Source organism: Pholcus phalangioides, unplaced genomic scaffold, assembly GCF_987345545.1.
Source record: "Pholcus phalangioides strain wild (caught in Gottingen) unplaced genomic scaffold, Ppha-v1.0 ptg000018l_1, whole genome shotgun sequence".
Classification (NCBI taxonomy): Eukaryota; Metazoa; Arthropoda; class Arachnida; order Araneae; family Pholcidae; genus Pholcus; species Pholcus phalangioides.
Window position 1 is genome coordinate 10,979,505 of NW_028301611.1, and position 25,195 is coordinate 11,004,699.

A 25,195-nucleotide genomic window follows, 5' to 3' on the forward strand; every position below is an offset into this window, starting at 1 on the left:
GTAAAATGTCGTTATCATCGGCATTGTCTTTGGAATAGCTTACAAACGATACCAATGTCGTCTATTTTCGTTGTGAACCACTTGAGGTATAGCGGAAAACAATTTGGTACGAACCAGGGAAGCGGAAATTTTGCTCAGACGGGAAGGGATATTGAAACCGGAGTGATGCCATTGAGTGTACCTTTGCCATGTGCATCCGGCGATACCATTGCTTTTGACATGCGCCGCGTACTTTTAGAGATATAGCGGAAAACAATTTATTACGAATCAGGGCCCCCGGACCTGGTGCCCAGAAGGGAAGAGATATTGAAACCGGAGTGTGTGACATAATTGGATGCACCTTTGTCATGTGCATCTGACGACATCATTGCTTTTGACTTGCGTCAGGTACTTCTTGAGATACCAGCGTTTAAAGAATTTTGTCACGCAACTTTTTACGAATGCTCCCAGTATCGTCAGGAGATTTAAAAGGCGTGTATTCACGTCAAAATGCACAAAACATATTTCTTTCGCTTGCCAAGTGTGTGCGTCAATTTGAGATAAGAGAGTAACAATATAGGAATTTTTCGTTCTAGCTGCACTATAGAAGTATTTCTAAAATATTGTAATATAAACATATATAGGCAGGCATCATACATGCTAATGTTTTCCACTAAAATGCTCTTTTGTCAAAACTGAGTTTTCTGTCAGATAAGGAACATTTTTTCAAACACCACTTAATCTTGAAACTTTGCGTGCGTCTCAACACCAAGGTGCTACATTAATGCGAAGGATTTTTAAAATATCTCTCTAAAATACTTTTCTTTTGATATTATACAATTTCCGAATGAATTTTATCTAAATTTCTTCGACAGGAAATTAAAAAAAAAATCGATCCTTATCCATATTGACAATGGTGCTCGTTTCACGTTTGCACCCGGTAACAATAGTTCGAAAATTTCTATCAATAATGCTTTTCAAAAATTCCCTAACTAAATAGAAAAATTATTTTTTCAAATTGATTTAAATTTTCAAACGTTACACAAATTATTCAAAATAATTATTATAATTCATCAAAGAATAAAAATCCAATACCCCTCACATATTTTTCAAATAATTGTGAAAATTTTTTTCAACTTTCCAACTTTCAATTGTTTCCGAATTACATATTTTTTGATATTGTATTTTAGAATATATTTATCTGAAATTCGACACAGATTGTTAAAAATCAATAAATTATTATGGATTAACAATGTGTATACGCCTGATAACAATGGTTCGAAAATTTCCATCAACAATGCTTTTCAAGCTTCAAAACTAAGTAAACAAAATTCTTAAAAGATAAAACTTTACCCTAACAAACGGGAACCTATAAAATACTTAAAAATACCTAATTTTAAAGATAAAACTTTAACATAATCATTCAAAAATAATTATTTTAATGCAATAAGAAAATCGAAAAATAGAACCGAAACATTTTCCAAAATAATTACGAATTTTTTCGATTTTTGAAAATGTTTCTGAAAAAAGTTTTCTTTTGATATTATATTATAAAAATAGATGTTATCGCCAAATGTTTGAAGGTAATTGTTAAAAATCGATCATTATTGATTAGCAATGTTTCCTGTTTCTAGCGTACACCTGACAATGCTTTGAAAAAGTTTCTATCAGCGATGATTTACCTAGATAACAATGAATTTTCAAGCTCTGAATCTGATTGTTTAGAAATTCCAATAAAACTACGATAATGATGAAAAATCGAATATTATCGAGCAACAATGTTTTTTTTGTATCAAGCACACAAATGATAGCACCGTTTGAAAATTTCAAAAAATGCCACTTCCCAGCTATTACAGTAGGTTATTTTTGAAAAATTTTAAGTCAATCATTTTTTTCCATAATAACTAAAATGAATGAAAATTCATTTATTATGCATTTTCTTTTAGAAATTTGAGTATTTTCTTCATGGGCAAGGAATATCCTCTAACAGGCAAAATTCTTGCAAAATGGATGTTGAAAACGAGTAATTATTGATTGACAAGTATTATCTTTCCAAGCGTACACCTGATAGCAATGGTTCGAAAAGTTTTCATCAATAATACTTCAGGTAACAATACTAATTCTAAAATAATCTTGGAAATTCTATTAAAAACTACGATAATGATGATAAAACCGAATATTATCGAGCAACAATAGTTTTTGTTTCAAGCACACACGTGACAGCAATAATTGAAAAAAATTTCCAAAAGTGTTTTTTACGAACCACTAAACCAGGCTTTTATTTTTCTAAAAATATTTAGTGAATTATTTCTTCGATAATAATTGTATAAATAATTAAAAAGTCATTAATAATGCATTTTTTTTAGAAATTTATGTTTTAGAATAAATATTTTCTAACAAAAGAAAATTGTCCGAAAGTGGATTTTAAAAAACAATAACTATTAACAATTTGAAATGTTGCATATAAAATATTGTATATTAGAAATATTTTTTTCAGTGAAAATTTTACCCTAAGAAACAAAACTTTGAAATACTCAAAAATACTCCCTTTTAAGGATAAAACACCATCAACTTAAGTATCTACAATAATTGTAACAATACTATTTTTATAATAGTATCGGAAATTCTAAGGAAGCTACAACAGTGACGATAAAACCGAATATTACCGAGCAACAATGGTTTTCATTTCAATCGTACACCTGATAGCAATAATTGGAAAACGCTTCTAACGATGCTTTTCTACGATTTATTACACCAGGCTGTTATTGAAAATTTTAAGTGAATGAATAACTTTTCGATAATACTTTTAAAATAGTTAAAAATTCATTAATAATGTCTTTTTTCAAAAATTCAAGCATTCCTAGTGGGTAAAGGAATATCCCCTAACAAGCAAAATGATTGCAAAATGTATGTTAAAAACCAATAATTCTATTGATTGACAATGATTATGTTCCCAGCATACACCTGGTAATACTGCATTGATTTGAAAAATCCTCATCAGTAATACTTCAGGTAACAATACCATTTTTTAAAGAATCTTCAAAATTCTAAGGAAACTACGATAATGATGAAAAGACAGAATATTATTGAGCAATAATGTTTTTGTTTCAATCGCATATCTGATAGCAATAATTGAAAAAAAAAATTTCCAACGTAGTTGTATATCTTGTATTAACAAGTGGAGAGCGACATTCATGTCATATATATAGCCCTCTGGTGGCTCGTCGTCCATGAGCTATTAGCTGATCGGTTTCACCGTCCATTGCACGGTTCCGTTCGGTATATATACGCTCTAGCGAAGGAAAATCTCTATCTCCTCTGTAGCTTAGTGTTCAGAGCACTCGTCGGGCAATCGAGGGACCCGGGTTCGACTCCCGGTAGAGGCAGAGATGAGTTTTTTCCTTCCTTAAAAAATTAACATCTCAAATAATAAATATCTTCACAACATCCAGTCTACTGTATATCTTGTATTAACAAGTGGAGAGCGACATTCATGTCATAAAACTACGATAGTGATAAAAAATCCGAATATTATTGGACAACAATGGTTTTTGCTTCAAGCACACTCCAGATTGTAATAATTTAAAAAATTTCAGCCATATTTTTTTTTGAACTTTTACAGCAAGCCATTTTTCAAAAATATTTAGCGAATTACTTTTTCGATAATAATTGTAAAATGATTGGCATTTGAGTGGCAATTAGAAGTCGCTAAAACCCCCCTTCAAAATGCCACATCTTCTATGATGAAATAGGCTTTCTTCCGATTTTCAGCAGGTGCAAAGTAAGGGGGGGGGGAATATAGGGAGAAGTTTGCCATTTAGGAATCAACTTTACAAAACATCTGGACAGCAATGGTGAAATAAGAGGGTTTTATGTGGGGGGAGAGAGAGAGAGAATCTCGTAATTGCCGCTTAAAGGGTTAAAAATGCATTAATAATGTCTTTGTTTAGAAATTTAAGTACTATTCAATAGAGAATAAATATCTTCTAACAAGCAAAATTATTGGAAAGTGGGTGTTAAAACCGATAATTATTGATTGATAATGATTGTCTTTCCAAGCATGCACCTGATAACAACACTATTACCTCAGGTAACAGTACTATTTTTAAAACAGTAATATGGAAATTCTAATGAAACTACGACAATGATGAAAAAACCCGAATAGAAAAGAAACATCTTCTAACAAGAAAAATAATTATATAATTGATGTTAAAAACTAATAATTGTTGATTGGCCAGGAATCATAATTTCTTTTTTTCCAAGCATACGCCTAATAATACCGACTTGAAAAAAATTCCCATCAATAATAGGCCTACTTCAGGTAACAATACTATTTTTTAAATAATCTTGGAGATTCTAATAAAACTATAATAATGATGGAAGATAAAAAAAGCGAATATTATCGAGCAACAATGGTTTTTGTTTCAAGCATACACCTGATAGCAACAATTGGAATTTTTTTTTTCCAACGATGCTTTTACTACTTTAACAGGCTATTATAATGAATTATTTTTCGATAATGGTTGTGAAGTAATTAACAATACATTAATATAATGCCTTTTGTTTAGGAAATTCGAACATTCTTAATGGATAAGGAATATCGTCTAGTAAGCAAAAAGTAATTGGAAAATGGATATATGACAGACGTGTTAAATGAATGGATATTGTATCACTTACCTCATCGATTATCTGCTGCTATTCCAAATGCAAGAATGAGAAAAATTTCAGTAGTTAAAACAAATTTATATCCAGCACCACAAAAGAGAAAGACACAGAAACAAAGGATACCATTGGGCGAAGCGATAGACGTAGCAGAAGAAATTTTTCCAAAAAAGGGTCAGAATTTGAATATATTTTATAGGTTTGTTTCCTTTTTTTCCAACTCGGAATATATTACTGTACGTAAGCGGATTTTCTTTTATAATAATATATATATATTATTGTAAGGGGGTATAATTATTATGTTTAAATAATAATTTTGTATCCTCACACGTCAGTCTCGACCGCGACGGACGTGGATGAAGAGTGATGGTTGTTGTTGTTGTGACCGGGATTCGACCTCTTGACGGCCGTCGGCGTCGAGGGCGTCGTCGCGGGTGCCGAATGCAACTGTTCTGTGGAATTAGCCGGTAATCCTTCCTCGAGTTCAATGATATCGGACGCGGAGTCGCTCAGCGAATCCCTCTTTAACTTGGTGCCTATCGTCCCCGGCAGGTAAGGGCAACTGGTGACGTGGTTGAAGTTCTGAGATTGCATCTCCTCCTGGTCGGTCTCCCTGTGGTAGAAATAGTTGAAGTTGGAGACGATGACCGGTACGGGCAGGGCGATGGTCAAGACGCCGGCGATTGCGCACAGGGATCCGACGATCTTACCCCAAACCCCTACGGGTCTCATGTCACCGTAACCCACGGTGGTCATAGTCACTACCGCCCACCAGAACGCGTCTGGTATGCTCTTGAAGAACGAACGTTCCGAGTCGGCCTCCGCGTAGTACACTGCACTGGAGAACAGTATCACACCGATGAACAAGAAAAATATGAGCAATCCTAATTCCCTCATGCTGGCCTTTAGGGTCCGCCCTAATATTTGTAGGCCTTTCGAATGCCTCGACAGCTTGAAAATCCTGAAGACTCTCACCAGCCTGATGACTCTTAATATGGCTAGTGACATCGCCTGGTTGTTACTGGCCCTTTCGTTCACCTGCAGCAGTGGAGCGAGGTCTGTCGCCTTGGCCTCGGCGACGACCGTGGCCAGCGTTATGAAGTACGGAATGATGGCAACTAGGTCGATACTGTTCATCACGTCCTTGAAGAAGGCCAGCTTATTCGGACAGGCGAGGAACCTGACCAGCAGTTCAAACGTGAACCACACGATGCAACCAGTCTCTATGATGAAGAAAGCATCTGTGGTCTTGGGTACCTCGTCCTCTACGACCCTGGTCATGTTGTTGGTGGTGTTGAAGAGCTTGTAGTGCTTGAATTCGGGTAGCGTCTCTAGGCAGAATATAAAAATCGAAAGAAGAATAACCACCACTGATATTATGGCTATGACTCGTGCAGCCTGGGAGCTCTCCGGGTACTCGAAGAGCAACCACAGTTTCTTCTGGAACTCCTTGTTCGGTAGGGGCTTTTCCTCTTCCTTGATGAAACCCTCATCCTCGCGGAACTTGTTGAAGGCAACTTCACCCAGTTCGTAGAACTTGATCTCCTCGGCGAAGACATCCAGCGGCACGTTGACGGGTCTCCTGAGCCTGCCGCCGCTCTGGTAATAGTAGAGTATGGCGTCGAAGCTGGGTCTGTTCCTGTCGAAGAAGTACTCGTTCCTGAGCGGATCGAAGTAACGAATCCTCCGAGTGGGATCTCCTAGGAGACTGTCCGGGAACTGGTTCAGAGTCCGCAGCTGGGTTTCGAACCTCAGACCGCTCACGTTGATCACCACTCGCTCGCAGAAGTCGTGGTCATGCGGGATCGGCTCGAAGTTCGACGGAGAACCGGCGAAGGTGGCGTTGGACGGTTGTTGTCCGGCTTGGTTGCCGATCCCTTCTGGCCCGCCGGCGTCCTCGCTTCCCAGTTTTGGCAGGGACCTGTCGGGAAGGAAAGACAAGATGTGGTGAGAACCACCGTCTGAGGTCGGCAGCACGAGCAGGCTGCCATTCCCAGCTGGATTCGTAGACGACGACAAGTTCGCGATCGCTGTCGATAAGTCCTTCGGGACCGCGGGGACCGAGGAACACCTCCGATGATAGGCTGCGGCTGCTTTGGACTTGTCGCAGGCGTTCCTCGGCCTCAGCACAGGGGTCACCCCCCATTTCTCGGCGAAACGTAGCCTTGAAATTTTGGTTCGGTGGAGCCGCCAGCGCGGCTTCTTGAAGACAATTTTCGAAAAATTTTACTTTTTTCTTTCCACCTCTAAACTGGACACACGTATTATTATTATTATTACTTTGGACGAATTTAAGTTTTCCGACGGTTTGTTTGATTATATCTTCAGACGGTTACATTATTATTATTTTTTTTTAACTTATTGCTATATCAGCGAGAGAGTTTCCCGAATCCCGTTACGGGAAAACAGATTAATCTCATTAGGTTCGGAGTGACCGGACATACCGGACCTTCCAGATGGAAAGTACCGGCACAAAAGGGTCGAGACCGAACCTTTCTATTCTACAGTTCTGGCGGCATCTGGGAGCTTTTGCTGGGGAGCCAAGCTTGAGGGCGCTGTGAGTAGTTATCATCTTGGCGCCTCTCACTCTCTCTCTCTCTCACTGCCAGAGAGAGAAGTGGGAGCCGCTCCTCCTCAATTGTGACTCGGCGACTCAAATCCAGTCGCGAAAGAGCACCAAAAAAAAAAAGGAGCGACCAAAAAAAAGGGGAATAGAAAATATACTAGGGCGATATGACAGCCAATTACCCAGGCAAGTTCAGCTTCTGGGTGTAGTCATAAAACCGAGATTTGTTAAGTATTTTACTCTCTCCTTGCCAACAACAAAAATTCCCAGAGAATAGAAAGCTACTTAAAAATTCTCGCAGATTTTTTTATATTTCATTTTTTGCCCTCTAGTAAATTTTATAATAAACAAGTAAAAATTAAGTGCCTTTAGGAAATTCCCTGATGGGGATTTTTTTCCACCCGGATTTATTATGTTTCTGGTTCGGATTTTCTTTGATGTGAAGATTCTCTAACAAATCTATTTCCCTCTTAAATCCTGTGCGTGATTTTTATTTGGTGGAAAAGATAATGTTTTTAGATAAATGAGGGGATTTAGGTTTTAATATCATTATGGTACGGTTTTTTCCCCTTTGTTATATATAGGGATTATTATTCTTTTTATTAATATTTTAACCGATTTGCTTAATTGGAATTTTGATAAATGTTTATTGTGGTTGAAATGGTTTTTTAATGATTGTTTTAGTGGTTTTGATAATTTTGTTTTCATGATTTGGTTGATTTTTGTTATCGAGATACGTGATCATTTAGGAAGAATTTTTTAATGATCATTTCTGGGATTTAAATGATTTTATTTTCAGGTTTTTAATGATTTTACCATCGTTTATAGAATTTTTTTTATTTTTTTACTTTTATAACATTTTAACCGATTTTATTTTTGTGTATTTCGATGAATTTAATGGTAGTCTTATGTTTTTTTGTGGTTAAAATGGTTTTAATGATAGTTTTTGTGATTTTCACGATTAATTTTGTGGTTTAGATGACAATTTTTGTGATTTTAATAACTTTATTCTCAGAATTTTAATGATTTTATTTTCAGAATTTTAATGATTGAATGACCATTTTTTTAATGTTAATGATTATTTTAATGATCTTATTTTCAGGATTTTTTAATGAGTCATTTTCAGTATTTTAATGATTTTATTTTCAGTATTTTAATGATTTTATTTTCAGTATTTTAATGATTTTATTTTCAGTATTTTAATGATTTTATTTTCAGTATTTTAATGATTTTATTTTCAGTATTTTAATGATTTTATTTTCAGTATTTTAATGATTTTATTTTTCAGAATTTTAAATGATTTTATTTTCATCATTTTGTGATTTTAAATTTGATGGTGTGATTAGTTATAATAATACTATAAATAGATTTTTCATAGTAAGGATTTAATTACACAGGTATTTTCCAATTTTGATCATTTATTTTTAGATTTTCCCATTATTTTGTGATATCAATAACTTTTGTGATTTTAATGATTTTATTTTCAAAATTCTACTGATTTTTTTATGATTTTAATTGTTTGTTCATAATTAATATTATTTTTCTATGATTTCATAATCTTTTTGTAGGTATAATGACTTTTTACAATTTTAATGGTATTTTCCATGATATTATATTTCCATTATTTCCTTATTTGGACTATTTTTCTGGATTTTTTGTTATTTTAATGATTAATTATATAATGTTTTTCTATTGATTTTAACGACTTAAACGATTTGATGATCTTTTGTTATTCTATTGATTTTTATATTTTATTTTAAAATCATTAAAAGCATAGAAATGCCATTGGTGACTTGTAGTGATTTTGAGGATAATTTTGAATATATTGTGCGCAATGACTTTTCTTCATTTTAATGATTTCACTGATTTTAAGGATTTTATGTAGTTTTTATAATGGATTTGTGTGTGATTTGATGAGGTAATTTTTTTTTTATGTACCTAATTTTCTTAGTGCATTGAATAGATTTATCAGTGATACATTATTTGTGATTGCTACAATTTTTTCATATTTTTAATGACTTTTTTTTGGAAGAGAAGATAACTGAAAATATTTATTCAGAAATCACTTGTGACTGCTGAAAATAATGATGATTTGTGATTTTTTTTCATGTTCATTGATGATGATATTCAATTTTTCCATAGGATATCTCGAAATGTTTCGTAAAAACCGAAAATTATACTGATTCAGCTGGGAATGGTCCTGACATACAAACATACACTGATACATATAAGCATTAGAATGCAAAAAATATATACATAATTATCAAAAGACATGAAAATAGTTTTTGTTTAAAAACGAAATAAGCCTCTGAAAATACATTAATGACATATCAAATTAAGAAAATTGTTTCACTTAATTCACACATCGCGTATCATTGATATCTGCGAAGTAAAATTAAAATATGTTACGGTAAATGTGATTAATCGGTTATTATGCATACTTACCAATCGTATTGGTAAGTTTGATAAATTTATCACCAATTAATTTATCACCGGCGAATGCGCATAATACCCAACCGTCGTTGGTAAATATGACAAATACTAAAAAAATTATCACTTTTTTTACCGGAGGGTAGATGCTTATGCATATACACGGTGTCCTGTAAGGTGCTAGTATGGCCTTTATTTCATCAACTGGAACAGGTACGATTCCAGTTTGAAAAATGCTGAACAGTCTTTCAAAACTTATCCTGTACCAGTTTTGAAAGTGAAAATACAGTGTGTAACATTGTAAAGAATGTAAATTTTTATATGGTCCTCCCGTACTCTAACTTAAATAACTTAACTTAACTTAATTAAATAATAACTCCAATTAGAAAGTTATTGCCCTGTATCTACTGAGGCCAACAGAAAAAAAAACATGTTTCTAAGAGATATTCGAATTCGAAAAACGGAGGAAATTCGGGAAAGAACAACGTTCAATGCGGGTAAGACAGTTATAATCTCCGGTGTATAATCACCAGTAGAAATGAGCACTTGATCAAATTGATCAACGATTCTTGGGTAATATGCATAATCGCCGGTAAAAGTGATAAATTCATCAAACTTACGGAGACGATTGACAATTATGCCTAGTAACGGATTTATCAAATTATAAATTATCCCGTTTTAACGAATACCGTTATAGTGAAAATCTCGTTTTAACGAACACTTTTTCTAATCCCACAGATAAATGTACCTAGGAACAATCAAAAAACGTCGAATTCCTTTATAACGAAATCTCGTCGTAACGAAGTAATTTCTCCGGTCTCTTGGAGTTCGTTATAACGGGATTCGTCTGTATTATGCTTTAAGCATGTTGAGCCCATTGCCTCTTTAGTCCCCCGGATCATCTTTTAGTCGCGTAACGGTGATGTTAGCCAATGAGCTTAACCCCGTGTTAAAATCCTACGTATAGGGTGGAATAACGCGTCCCTATCACCATGGCCCCCACAAGGGGAAGACTGACAGGGCCCGGGACGATTTCCTCATCATTTTTTTTTTTCACGCCATGAATTCACTATAAAGGGGCCCGTGAAAAGTTTGGTCTGGGGGCCCCGCCAAAGGTCCCATCCTAGGGGCCCCGCATCAGGATGTGGGGGCCATGCGTATAACCATGCTGTTTGCGGTCCGTCGAATTGTTTCCAGAAACTTTACTTATATTCAGAAAGGTTGTGAGAACACAGGCGGATAGACTTGGAAGTCTGGGGGGGGGGCAAGGTGATGATGATGTCAATTCATATATACATTAGATCAGTTGACTCCACCTTTGACGCTGGGGGGGGGGGCACGCCCCCACGTATCTCCGCCCATGGTTGAGAAACGCTGCGTTATACACATACCAAACCATATTTAGTATATCTTATTTTCCGAAGAATACATAAACATGAATCGAACACCACAAACGCGGTGTATCGGTCACGACACACGCGCCGATAAGGCTCCAAATATGTCGCGAAATATTTGCAGACATGACCTTCTCCCCTTTAGAGTATTTCCTCCGTGTTCTCAAAAGTGGATATCGTAGAGAACTCTAGGAAGAGACACACACACAAAGTATCGATGGAACATGTTCGACGAGCTTCTTTACTGGCTTAAGGATAACAACATGCAAATAAGGGGAAGGTTTCTTTTGATCTCTTCAGAGAAACTCCTCTGGATCCGAATTTCCTGCAGGAAGACATTTTTTTCTTTTTCCGTCGCAAATATAGTTTCTTTACTTTTGTGGAAATATCGATTTTTATGCAAAAAAAAAAGTAGCATGAATACACACACAATGAATAGCTACGAGAAGATACTGGTATCGATTCCAAAATGTTTTTTACGGGATTTTCGATCGGTGGTGTCCACAGACGAAATGATTCATCTATTGAGTTTCATCTGCGGTGAGGGGGAAGAATATAATGTAATTTAACGTTCAAAACAAAATTTCTATGAATTTTATACGTGGTAAATGCGGTTATTATACTCGATAACCGGCTATTATGCATACTTGATAAGAATTTCGGTAAGTTTGATGGATTTTCTCCTGAATTTATCTCTTTTTTCCGGTGATTATGTATAGTACCTATCGTATTTGTTATGGGCATCTTTCCTGTTGTATTTGTATATTGCAATTTACTGCCATGAATTAGATGGGTTGGAAATGAAGGCGCTAATCTATCGGTGGCTGCCTCAAATTCTTTAGGGGAAAATAGTTTATCTATATCCTCCATCGGGTTTAAACCTGGTACCGTGACGGCAACATTTTCAGGGTGGTGGTAGACGAGCATCTTACCACCACGCCACTCGGGCTATACATAGTGATGCTCAAGCGTCGTTGGTGAATTTGGTAAGTTTCCCTAAATTGCTTGCCGGTTAAGCCTCGCTTCTTTGGTAAACATGATAAACCGTACTTTTGATATACTATACATGATGATTCATATATGAATTGTATCATTACATCGGGATACGATCGTGAAATTTATTATCATTATATCGGGGTTCGATTATATTTATTCCATGACTTCCGTGGAATTTTTTTTTCATATTTATCATTACACTAATTACAATAGGGTATTATGCATAATCACAGATAAACGCGGTAAATTCCAAGTATTTATTCAGTTTACCAACGACACTTGGTTATTATGCATAATAAGAAATCAAATAAATAAATAATAACCGATTTAGAGCACACATATTCACCGTAACGTATATATAGTATATTCGGAAAATATGGAATACACCACTTTAATTTTTCCGCTGAGTAAGTGACCTAGTGAGTGAGTGAATGATGCAATAAGTGACCTAGTCAGTGAGTGACAGGAGGGAGAGACCTAGCGAGTGAGTGATAGAATGAGCTACCTATATAGTGATTGACCTTGTGAGTGAGGGAGCTAGCTCTGGGTGACGGGCCGGTTTCGTTCACTCATTCGTTCACTTGCTCACGCGGTCATTCATTCACTCATGTCGAGATAATGTCGGTGAATTTTCCCCAGCGGTGAATTGTCCATTCAGTGAATCGTTGGTCGGCGAATTTTCCGGACCCGACCAGGAAGTTATACTCAGAGGTGTATTTATGGTTTTTCCACCTGAGGCCTACACGAATTTTGTCTCCCTTCTCCTATTCTAGTCTAATTTTCTGGAGTAATCTTCTCTCGAATTCACCACCTGGCCACTGAAATGCTTTCACACTAAGCCCCTCTTCTTGTCGTTGCCATGCTTGCACACTTTTTTTTGGTTGCTCACTGACATTTTTCCTTGCCGGTTCATTCTTTTCATCAGTTACGCGTTTGTACATGCTCTAGGTCAGTTATTCCCAACGTGGGCGTTAACGCCCCCTTGGGGGCGATAGAATGTTCCAGGGGGTCAGTAGAAGCTACGGGTATAGCATAGTATCCTATGGGTTAGATTGCGTTGGGGGCGATGGGAGAAAAAATTTCTGAAGAAGGGGGCGATGAAACTAAAAAGGTTGGGAAACTATGCTCTAGGTCATTCTTATGGTTATTCACAAGCTTTCATATGTTGTAGATCACTCTTTTGGTCGTTCACAAGTTTCCACAAGCTCTAGATCACTCTTTTGGTCGTTCACAAGTTTCCACAAGCTCTAGATCACTCTTTTGGTCACTGACATGCTTTCACACTCTCTATGTCAATCTTTTGGTCACTGACATGCTTTCACACTCTCTATGTCAATCTTTTGGTCATTCACATGCTTGCACGCACTCTAGCTAACTCCCTTGCTCACTCACGTGTTTGCAAACCCTTTGGGCCACTTTTTGGTCATTCACAAGTTCATCCACGCTCTAGATCACTCTTTTGGTCACTGACATGATTCTGCACTCTCTAGGTCACTCGTCTGGTCATTCACACATACTTGCACGGAAGTCTAGGTAACTCTCTTGCTCACCCACGTGCTTGCAAGCTCTCTAGGTCACCTTTTAGTCATTCACTGACCTAGCCTGTAGCTGTCTAGGCAGAGGCGGAGTTATCGAGGGCTATACAAATTTTGCCGCCTTTCTCCCATTCTACCAATTTCCTTGGCCAATCATTTATCAAATTTGCCTCCCTGGCAAAAAACCCACAGTCGCCCCCCCCCCCCCATGAATACGCCCGGTTTATTCTACCCCGTATCGAATAATGCAGAGAAATGCACCAAAATTACCACATTTCAAAATCTCTATTTTTTGGCAATGGTCACCAAGTCGTGCGAGTACATCGAATTCTCAGAAACAACTAGCGATTCCGTGACTCCTTTTTCCACCCCCCCCCCTTCCGATTCCTCTAAAGAAACGAATCCATGGATCGATTAGTGGAAAGATGTTGTTGCAATGTGTAAGTAAAAGCGTTGAAATACCATTTCTGAAAGGATCATTTGGTTCTGCACGATATCAAAGGAGGATAAAGAATCTTCGAGAAACGATATACACAATCTCTCACGAACTTCTCGGAACTATTTGCCAAAATGAATTTTCTCTTTCTGTTGCCACTAAACTGTGAAAGTTCTAAAAAAAAAAATAATTAATTTTTAATACTATTTTTTTTTCTAGGATCCATTAAGATGAGTTTCCCGGTTAATGACGTGTTTGGTGTTCCGTCTTAGTGTTAATCGAATTATCATCGCCCTTGCAAGAGATTTTTTTTTTCGAACGAGAGCCGAAATTCAGATTTATCGAAGGAAAATGCCAGTAGAGTTTTCTCAATCTGGGGTCATATGGGCCAAATTGGCTCTTGAATACTTCAACTTCTTTTCGGTTCGCCGTCCATATATGCGTATTTTTGCCGTCTGCGGGTGAGAAAGTTTCTTTTCCAACCGATCACAACTCCACTCTATCGCCGTGGGCAATTTACCAACGAGAATATTGTTGGTAATTACCGGTACAATCTTAGCGACCTGGGGCTACCGCGTGCCCTGATATTAACTGTTAGCAGACACTATAACCCCGTTCACATGGGAAATAGGAAAATTCAAGAATTTTCCCTCTAGTGACTGCTCTCACATTTATTTCCTTACGAAGGAAAAAAGTCGTCAAGCGCGTGCTAGAACTCCCAATGCTACCGCAATATTTGCACATGTGAACGGGGCGCTTATAAACAATCCCTACATTTCTAGCTACGTTGTAGAAATTCAGGGCCCCGTGACTGGCCGAAATGAGTGATAGACCATTACGGCACTCATGGTGAAATTTTTGCTGGCGACGTTTAACAATAGATACATTTAATTGTGCTTGAGTCCGACATCCACCGTTGGAGTAATGGTTATAGTACGAGACTCACGTACCGCAGGTTATGCGTTCGATTCGGTCTGGAACCCACCCATCCGAAGTTTTTCCCCCATCTTTGCTGCCATTTACTGATTTACTAAAAAAATGTTTCCGTTTTTGTTTCTGATTTAATCAAATGCGGTTCATGCGCATCGAGAAGACAATATCGGACCGCTAAGCGAGCGCCCAGCTATCATTTACTGATTCAACAAAAAATGCTGTCATTTCTCGTTAATGAATTGTGACATTCAGTTTTGCCCAAAACTCCTCCTCTCGTGACGTCTTGCTAGCTTTTCTGCTCGCAGTTTCACATCACCGGTATGCTAATGCTTCCTGTGTTCCTAAGGAAGTAGGGATTGTAATTTCGCGAATGGGGCTTATAAGTGTGTTTTACACTAAAATACCCTTTTCTCAAAACTTTTTTGTCAGATAAGGAACATTTCTCCAAACACCAGTTGTTCAATTGCCGTGAAACTTTGTGTGTCTCGCATCACTGTAGTGATACATCCTTTAACGAGAGAATTTATCACTAAAAATATTTGAAAAAAAATCTTATTGTACAAAATATAGGTAAATTTTAGTGATTTTCGGAAAAGTTGCATGTTGTAGGAGGTGAAATCCGAAAACAAACAACTAAAATTCTGAAAGCTCTCGTTAAATAGTGTAAAAACATTCACAGAAAACTAGGAAAAAAATTAGTTGAGAGCCTAAAGTGGGGATGGAAAATGTTTTAAGTGCTCCTTAATCATTTAATTTTTTTTTAAATTTCCCTAATCCGCATTATAATTGCCACATTTCAAATTGCGAAAACTTCACAAATTGCCAGGTATTTTCAAAAGAAGAGTCTTCTTTTTCTTCCGATTGTGAGCTGATAACTGCTTTCTTCCCCTCCCCCAGCAAGAAAATTTACTTCGCCCATCGTTTCTATTTCCCTCACTATGATACAACAACACCTGCTATGACGTGTGTAGCTTTGTAAGAAGAGAAATAACTTTTTTGCATCATTTATACTGAGCGTATATTGCTTTGCAGTGCTGAAAGAAAGGGGGGGAATCACACTCAGTCTCTTTTTCTCCATTCTTCTCTTATCTAACCTCGAACAAGAGCTGAGTACGCCCACTGGCAGTTGTTTGGTAGGAGGCGGCGAGGATGGAGAAAGTGTTTCACGGAAGGAAAAATGCCTTCAACGCGTTTTCAGAAGACGAGTTTCGTGGTGACTTGAAATAAAGCAGATCAAGTTAGATGATATATCTCGGGATGACTGAACTGAAAGAGATGAAGTTGACAAGATATCTCGGGGTGACTGAAATGAAGGAGATGACATTTGACGAGATATCTCAAGGTGACGGAAATAAAGCAGATCAAGTTTGACGAGATATCTCGGGGTGACTGAAATGAAGCACATCAAGTTTGGCGAGATATCTCGGGGTGACTGAAATGAAGCACATCAAGTTTGGCGAATTATCTCGGGGTGACCGAAATAAAGCAGATCAAGTTTGACGAGATATCTCGGGGGTGACTGAAATGAATAACATCAAGTTTGACGAGATATTTCGGAGTGACTGAAATGAAGCAGATCAAGATTGGCGAGTTATCTCGGGGTGACCGAAATGAAGCAGATCAAGATTGGCGAGTTATCTCGGGGTGACCGAAATAACGCAGATCAAGTTTGACGAGTTATCTCGGGGTGACTGAAATGAAGCAGCTCAAATTTGGCGAGATATCTCGGGATTGCCGCTGAAAGTCAGGTGATTTTTCTCATAGGAAAGCATGTGAAGCCAAGATCATGCACCCAATTCCACACCCACCTTAAACCACCGAAATTTCCTTGGGAACATGACAATTTCCCCCTCCCCCTGAGCAATGCAATACGGAGAGACGAGTGGGAATGATGGGAAAATAAAAATAGAGATGAGATAGGAAAAGAATATATTCATAGATATATTGATCGATAAAGGAAGGTACAAAAACATATGTAGAGGCGGAAAAATAAATTGAGAATGGGATATCCTTACCAAGAGCTTCAACGCAGGTGGAATTGAATACTTGGAATTATCTTAGTAATTATTAAAAAAATACATATAAACGCGTACAGAGAGATGGGGGGAAAATAAGAGTTTTTATATTCTTGGAAGACAAAAGAAAGACATAAGAGAAGACATTGTTCGATTAGATAAGGAGAGGCAGATACTCTCGATCTAAAAATACCATTATTTTTACTTCTTCTCTGAATAATTCAAAAAAAAAAGAAATTGAATTGAAAATCTTTTTTTTTTAAATTGTTTTCATTCAAGTTTGGACGTTTTAATCGAATTTTTCAACGTGTTCGGTGATTGAAACTCGAGTTTCAAAACATTGTTTCTTTTTTTGCCCCCCTTTTTCAAGGGTTTTCTTTCGGATATAAAGAAACTTTTATGATTATAAAATGTTTTAAAATTTTTCTTAATTATTGGATAATTCTGAAGTAGTTTTTTTTTCTCTGTAGATTTACTTTTATTATTTTACTCACATGCAGCATTTTTTTTTTACACAGTAGTTCGAGCGTCGAAACCCCTTCCCCGAAAATTTGTTTCGAGTTTCTGATTGATTTCGGTGATGTTCGGTGGAAAACAGTTCATATTCATCTCATAAAGCAAAGTTTGGATGAATCAATTTAACCGTCACCGCGTTAATCCCGAGATATCTCGTCTAACTCGATCCACTTTATTTTGGGAGTACCGAAATGTTTCGGGTTTTTAAAACGCTTTCATTTTGGCATTGACGAGCCCAGATGCCATTGTTTTGTTTTCTTCTTCCGATAACATATTTTCCTTCCCCCCCCCCCACACGACGTCCTGTAAATCAACTTCCAGTGGGCGGAGTCAGTTTTTGTTCGAAGTCTGATAGCAGAAGGGGAGAGGGAAAGGATGGTTTTTCCTTTCCCTTCGAGCTAGCATACGATGAAGCTTACAGTATAAATAATAGAACACGATAGTTTTTTTTTTCTCTTCCTTTTTTTGTTATTGCTATTCTCAGTTTCCGGGGAAAAATCATTTATTAGCTCCCAATCGGGGGAAAAAAATCTCTACTATAGGTGGCATTTTTTTTTAGAAGGTTTAGTGATTTCAATTGTGACAGTTATGATGCGGATCAGGATAATTTTGAAAACCGCTTAAAAAGTTAAAATACAGGTTGTCTCGAATTTTTTTTCCCACGGCGGATATCTCTGCTGCCGTTGTCTCTAGGCTATTTTAAAAAATAGTTTCCAAATTACGTGCAGTTACTGAAAATGTCTTTTCCCAAAGGGCCGTATAAATAAAAAAAGGTGGAAAAATTAACGTCTTATATAGACCCAGTGTGCTAAAATTTTCGATTGGTGAAATGTAAACGCGGGTCCGAGACCACATTCACAAAAATTTTCTTATATTTAAATGAAACATTAACGGAGGTATTTGACTTTGAAATTTTCAGTATTTGCCACAAATGGTTTAGGGGCGTGGTTTAAAAATTACGAAACTTATATATACAGGGTAGGCAAAAAGTCCGTAGAAACTTTAAAAATTCATAAAAACCGGAAAAGTAACCGAAATATAAAACGGTTTGCATGGTTAGCATCGCTAGGTCACGGGAATTTAAAAAAAAATATTCTAGGTCACGGGAAAAAAAACTAAGAACATCCGATAGGTGGCACTGACGTACACAAGTGAAAGAAAAGACACGCAAATAATGAACAGAATGCCTCAAAATCTTTATTTTATTATAGCAGTATGTGTTCCACATGACCACCACGACAGGGGATAACACATTGTAGGCGAGTCACAAATCCAGCAACCGCAGAGTGCAGCAGGTCCACATTACAACGGTGAACTGGTTGTGAATTAGGAACGCAAGATCTTATTAACCGTCTCATTTGCATATTTCCACCGAAGTCGCTCGTACCTGCGCCATCTATCGGCTGTTTTGAGTGTTTTTTTTCAAAATTTCGTCAGCAGCTTAAAATATTTCATATCTTCAAAAAGGGTGGTTGATGACGTAAGCAACCTTCAAACCCCCCCTCTCCGTTGTCATCAAAAGTCAGCAAATCCGAACCCCCCCCCCCCCCCTGATGCTGACGTAAATCTTGAATGACCCCTAAGAGATTATGATTATGAGAGATGAGATTCACGTCATTTGAAAAGTTTTTTTGTGATTGGAAGTATATTTCTAAACTCAATGGTTGCAGAAATGAGCCTATCCTGATATATTTTGTTGTAGTCGAATTTGATTATACAGTATTCCGTCGTATTAGAATCGAAGACACATTTATATTACGTTTTGTGTTTTTTTTTTTCACTTCTTGGTCCTCAAAAGGTTGAGTAATTGCAATAAAATAGTATTTATACCGCATTTTCTCAGCCACCTCGTTGGGCGTTTTGCCTGTTGTGGCGTTGTATTTGTGTTTGTATGAGAGCCTGCATACCGCCAAACTCGAGGGACACCAGATTTTTGAATGTTACGTTCTGGTCCGTCCAGCCAATTTAATGGATTTTTATAATAAAGATATTTAAGAATTTTCTGGAAACTGTGATTTTTCGGATTTTCTCGTCAAAAGTATTCCCGGCATGCCATGGGGGGGGGGGGGTGGATACCTTAAGTTTACAAAGAGTTGAGGCCATTTTTCATTTGTGTACAGCCCTTAAAGATGGAGATACTAAGCTAATACAAACACGCCACCAAAGCGATTGCTCGCCAAACATTGTAACTTTTCATCTTCTAAAAATATGAAATTTCTTGCAAATGCCTTTTTTTTTACAGTCGGTTCTGCAATTGACTAATCGGAACATTTCGAGAAACCACATGTCGTTTGAAAAACCTTTTGTAATTGGGATGCTCCTAAAGTCAAAACAGTTTAGAGAGATATCTTCTGTGAAAACAATTTGGGACAGTAGAAGTGAATTGTTGTCGGCGAATTTTTCGGTGGTGAATTTTTCCACGGTGAATTGTTGGCGGTGAATTTTCCTTAAATCGGTAACCTGTACTTCTTGTTTAGTCCTGACTACACAAGTAGGAGAATGAAATACTTCGTTCCAGTACAATTATGTTCCATATGATCCTTTCTTTGGTCTCGGAGACGTGTTCCTTCATTAGACACGGAGAAATGAGAAGCCAACCCCCCCCCCCCACTCCTTAACTCCATCAGCCCTTGAGAATCATGAACCAGGTTAACCATTAGCGCGAATGATCAATATATATTCACCCCCAGGGGGTTAATTATTCTTCGCAACCGTCTTGCCGGGTAATTCTAAAACGGGGGCAAAAGGAGGATCCGACCCTTCATGATTAATCACGAGAATCCCCCCCCCCAACCCTCCTTCTAAAACGAGTGACGGCGAAAAATAAATAAATAGAGGCTTTTACACACTTAAAAGCGGGAATTTCGGAAACCGCTTATTTCTCTGGAGAATACTACAACAACAACTACAACTAACTAATTCCAACGCATATATGTATATATAGGTACGCACACAGCGCAAATTAAATTTTACAGAGCTTCTGCGCTCTCTACCTCTTTCCCCAGGTTAACACATTTCCATATGTACTTGGTCTGAATAAATTCAGATGTCCAGACTTAAGCTTGTAAATATTTTCACATGCAATTATATTAGAAGGCGATAATACTTCCTTGTCCATAAGGAATATTATATACAGGGTGAATCCGAAGTGGATCATGAAACAACCCCCCCCCCCCAAATTCTGTCCTATCTCAAACCGTTTCAAAGTTATGGTGGATAATCGATCATGGAAACAAAATACGTGAAGTCTGAAAAACCGCAGATTTGTGAAGTTTCTGAGAAACCTACATGTAAACTAAGCACATATTAGGAAAGCGCAGAAAAAATACACGCATTCCTAGATCACTTGAAGGTTCCGCGGAACATTTAGATGTCACTAAAGTGGCTCTGTGTAGAGGACTTATCAATGGGGAGAATGGTAGTTCAGGTGCCCACAAACTAGTGAAAGGTTTTTCTACTTTTTAGCAAACCCAAGAAGATGCAATTAAGAATATTTCATATTTTTATAAAGGGTGATTGATGGCGTAAGCATCATTCACCTACACCCCCTGTCATCAGAAGCCAGCAAATCCGGAACACCCCTCTCCCCCATCGATGCTGACGTAATACTTCAATGACCCCGCATATCCTTATCCCGTATTTAGGATCGCAATTCCCTGCATTATCCTCGATGATGTATGTTGAACCTAAGCACATGAAGGTATAATATTATTTGAACCTATCAATTACAACTGGTGAATAATTTTATCAAGTGTGCTTGCGGGTCACCTATGCAATCTCCGCGGACCACGAGTTGAGAAACGCTATCCTGAGGGGTTAAATTCATCCAAAAACCGACTTTTAAACACTTGGATGTTGGACCCGTCTCGGAAAGCTCTTCGTGGGAAAAGGGCTACGAGAGACTCCACTCCACGTAGACACACAATGGTAGTTAAGAAAACAAGCCTTTGCTTCTTATTCATCAACACGTTGTTGGGTCAGGAGCTATTTCGGAATCACGTCGTTAAAGACGATGGTAAAAAGTCTAGTAGGAGATTTATATTCGAGGCTTTTGGAAAAACCTTTGAACTTGAGTCTAGTCAAGGAGAAGAGAGTTTTTTTTGCGATTGCTGTCGGGCAAGGCAATAGCAGTCGCTCCTTGGCGTCGAATAACCACGTCATGTTTCCACATTGGAGGACCGAATAAAAAGACCGAAAATAGTGAAGAGGAAACACCAAAGAAATGACGATCATGAACCTCTGAACTTTCCAATACTTTTTACTGATTCCGGAGAAAGAATCACTCTTGCCAGAGAGAGAGGGAGAGAATACACTCAAACGCGGTTATAATGTCAATAGTTCAGGATGATTCCCATGGAGAATAATATTAATGAACCTCGCTAATAGCGTCGATGGAAACGACACAACTCGGTTGTAACGACACGTTTTTCGTAGCTTTGGTTTCAGTTTTTACAGCGTTTTCCCTAGAAATTCCTTGCATTATAGAGCTCATTACTTCGAGGGAGGGAATGTTATTTTGTTTGTCTATTGATGGATAAGGGGTACGAATATAGCGCGCGCTTGTTTCCGATACTGCGAGTCGGCACTGTTAGAGATTGGTTTAAAAACCTGAAGTTTTCGGGTTTTCAACAAATAATCAATGGCGCCGAATTGTAGAATCAGAAACCAGCGTGAATTATGGTTGTATATTTATGTTGGAAAAAATATTTATTATGGAAGTTTGACGCTCCGACCTGCTCCTCATTGACATAACCCATACGCGGGACTCCGCTGTACTTTCTCAGAATTTTACCTTTCTATACTATACGCCTTTCCTCTTCCCTTCCCCTTCAAGTGAACCGGGGAGGGGGGGGGGGAACGGTAAAACTTCGGAGTGTTACGTTTTGGAAACGTTCAGGGGCAATAATATTAGGATTCCATGCTTACATCCAAGCAGGAGTCGCGTAAGGTAATGTAGGGCACATTATCAACTTATACAAAATGAGTACGTTGTTGATAGAAAGGGCTCCTGAGAATTTTGCCAAGTGTCCTTTACCACAGAAGTTAGTGGTAACTAAAATAACTTTTTCTAATACTGAAGTTCATTCATATGATGACAAATATACAGGGTGGATATTATCGGCACTCAATAATTACGTACGTGATTCCTTGTCAAAAACTAATGAAGAAAAAATGTTTTCCGTTTCAATATCTAACGAATATTAAGGGAGTTATAACGTTTCGAGATTTTGTGACGTGTCAGTTTTATAACGGTCAAACAAATTTATTACGCGCCAAACACAATGAAAAAAAGAAAATTCCCCGTGCAGGGCGTTGCCGTTAATTGAAAATGAACTGAAATATTCAATCTTGTTATATGGAAGCCAAGTTCAAATATTTCCCTTTCACGATTGGCGCTTTCCCCTCCCCCCTCTTGGAAAACCTTGTTATTAAGCACTACCTTCGCCACACTCGTCAATGGCAAATTTATCACCAGGCATGTAAAATGTTAGCCAAACGAGAACTATTGGAATTCCCCCCCCCCCCCAAAAAAATAAACACGTTTTTTGTCAAAATGTGATAATTATTTTCCTTCACTGTTAAGTCAATTTTTTTCGAGGGAAAGACTAGAGGAAAAAAACTGGTTTGCACACACAGATTTAACATTTCTTGCTTACTCTCAGGGTTATATCATTGCTTGGCGTTCTTAAGTTGGTTAAGAACGTCAAGTTATACGTTTGGTGCACGTTCGAGGAATTTGGCAGGATTCTCGGAAATGCCGTCATCAATTTTTAATGCGTTATAACTCCAAAGTTATTAGTCAAATCAAAAAAAAAAACAAAACTGAAACGCTTTTCCATATTAGTTTTTCAAAGGAATCACGTGTAATAATTGGGCGGTCGATAGTATCCACTCTGTATGTGTCTCGCATTTACTGAGATGAGCAAAACGGTAGAGAGTCACAAAACTTCAAATTTCTCAATCGAATGAAGCTACTCGGAACGGAGAAATACTCTAGTATTTACTTTTGCTCCGCAATTGTACATGCAAAGTAGGGCGTGCCTAGTATAACGATATCGTCTTTTTTTTCCCCTGCGGTGACATGCCACGCTTTCATGCCGTACGATTACTCGACTGACATGTCCAACATCATGTAATATTCAACGCGCTTTCCGTTCCGGGCGTCGCGTAAACATCCTGTCCGTTATAAAAAAAAAACCGCTATGAAATATAAATCCTCTATCTTTTTGGGCTAAATATAAATACCTGGATACGTAATGGACAAACTGGACGGGTGAGTAAATTATGGCCTTTTTCTTTGTTGTCATCCATCGCAAGCATCACGTAAATAGGTTTCGGGTTGAACAGGATGCGAACCCATTCTTTTAAAGGGTTGTCGTTACTTTTGGTCAACACAGCTTTAGATGAGGTTGAATTTTTGGGATAATAATTAAAAATTGGACATGTTTTGGAGTGGTGGAAGGTAGAATATCCTGTAATACCTGTACAAGTTTGACACCTCCGCAGTTCCATTAAGAGATGTCCAAAGTGGTTTACGGAAATTTCGCCCCCCCCCCCCCGGCACATTTCGCTGCCGGACCTCGTTGGGCATTTTGCCTGTTGCGGCGTTGTATTTGTATAATTCGCCTGCCCTGACCGTGTGACTAAATGAGTGGGTGGGTCATTTCGCCCCGGGCATTTCAGATTCTACATTTCGCCCCCATACATAAATATAATGAGTAGGCTGCAAGAACACGAATAATACGTATAATGTTTTCAATACAGTCGAATCCCGTTAAAACGAACTCCAAGAGACACGAGAAATCACTTCGTTATAACGAAATTTGGTTACAAAGTAATTCCAGGTTTTTGCATTGTTCGTATATGTAAACTTATGGGGGGGGGGATCAGAAAAGTGTTCGTTAAAACGAGATTTTCGCTGTGACGGTATTCGTTAAAACGGGATTCGACTGTATAGTGAAATTACGACATAACGATATTCTATCGATTACACACGATGTAACGAAAACACGGTCGCTCACTTGGTTACCAATACGGTTACTCGCACACTGGATCACTCATACAATCTCTCACTTCGCCACTCATACGGACAATTACCCACTTACCGATTCTCAATTGGCCACTCACTTGGTCACTCGCAAACTCTACTGGTAACTGGTGCGTTCGCTCGCTCAATGATAAAGACGTATAATTTATATGGTCATTCATTCAACCATACACACTCATTCCCACTTACTTTTATGGTCAGTCACACGGTACATCACACAATAACTCCCTTAATCACTCGGTCACGCATACGGTCAGGGCAGTCGAAATTTTAGGGGTGGAACGTAGGGGACGAAACGTCAGAATCGAAATTTCCGGATGCTGTCCAAGGTACAGTAATATAGGCATTCAGTATTTTAATATTATGACCGGTTCCATTCAAAACCCCGTCCAATGCAGGAAGGTATCCAAATTGACTTATTAAACTGCACATGGCTTTCTTTCTGGCCTATTGCTGTAGAGGCAACTTACTACCGTTTCACTTCCTAGGAGGTGACTGCTTGGAAATTACGTATTTGTGGAATCGTAACCATCCATTCATAACAGTGTCATGGGGAGTCATGAGAAGGGCTCTAGTACCTCTTGGAATGCATGGAAGGAGTGCGTATCTCTGAAATGCGTAGGAGACTTGCAGGGTGACTCTAGGGCCGTGCGGCTGCAGGGACCCCTTTTTAGTGACAAAAATA

General features: G+C 37.9%; 1 protein-coding gene across 8 annotated transcripts in view; it reads right to left on the minus strand.

Moving 5' to 3' along the window:
- Positions 1-25,195, minus strand: part of LOC149071729 (potassium voltage-gated channel protein Shaker-like) — a 432,235-nt gene that overhangs the window by 66,072 nt on the left and 340,968 nt on the right. For 5 of the 8 annotated variants that reach the window (XM_089248037.1, XM_089248036.1, XM_089248043.1 and 2 more), the window contains exon 2: positions 4,970-6,562. In XM_089248037.1, the coding sequence (XP_089104163.1) occupies positions 4,970-6,562 (1,593 nt within the window). Of the gene's footprint in view, positions 1-4,656; positions 4,672-4,767; positions 6,563-25,195 lie in introns of all 8 variants that reach the window. The other 3 variants (XM_089248039.1, XM_089248042.1, XM_089248038.1) reach the window with 2 other exon arrangements.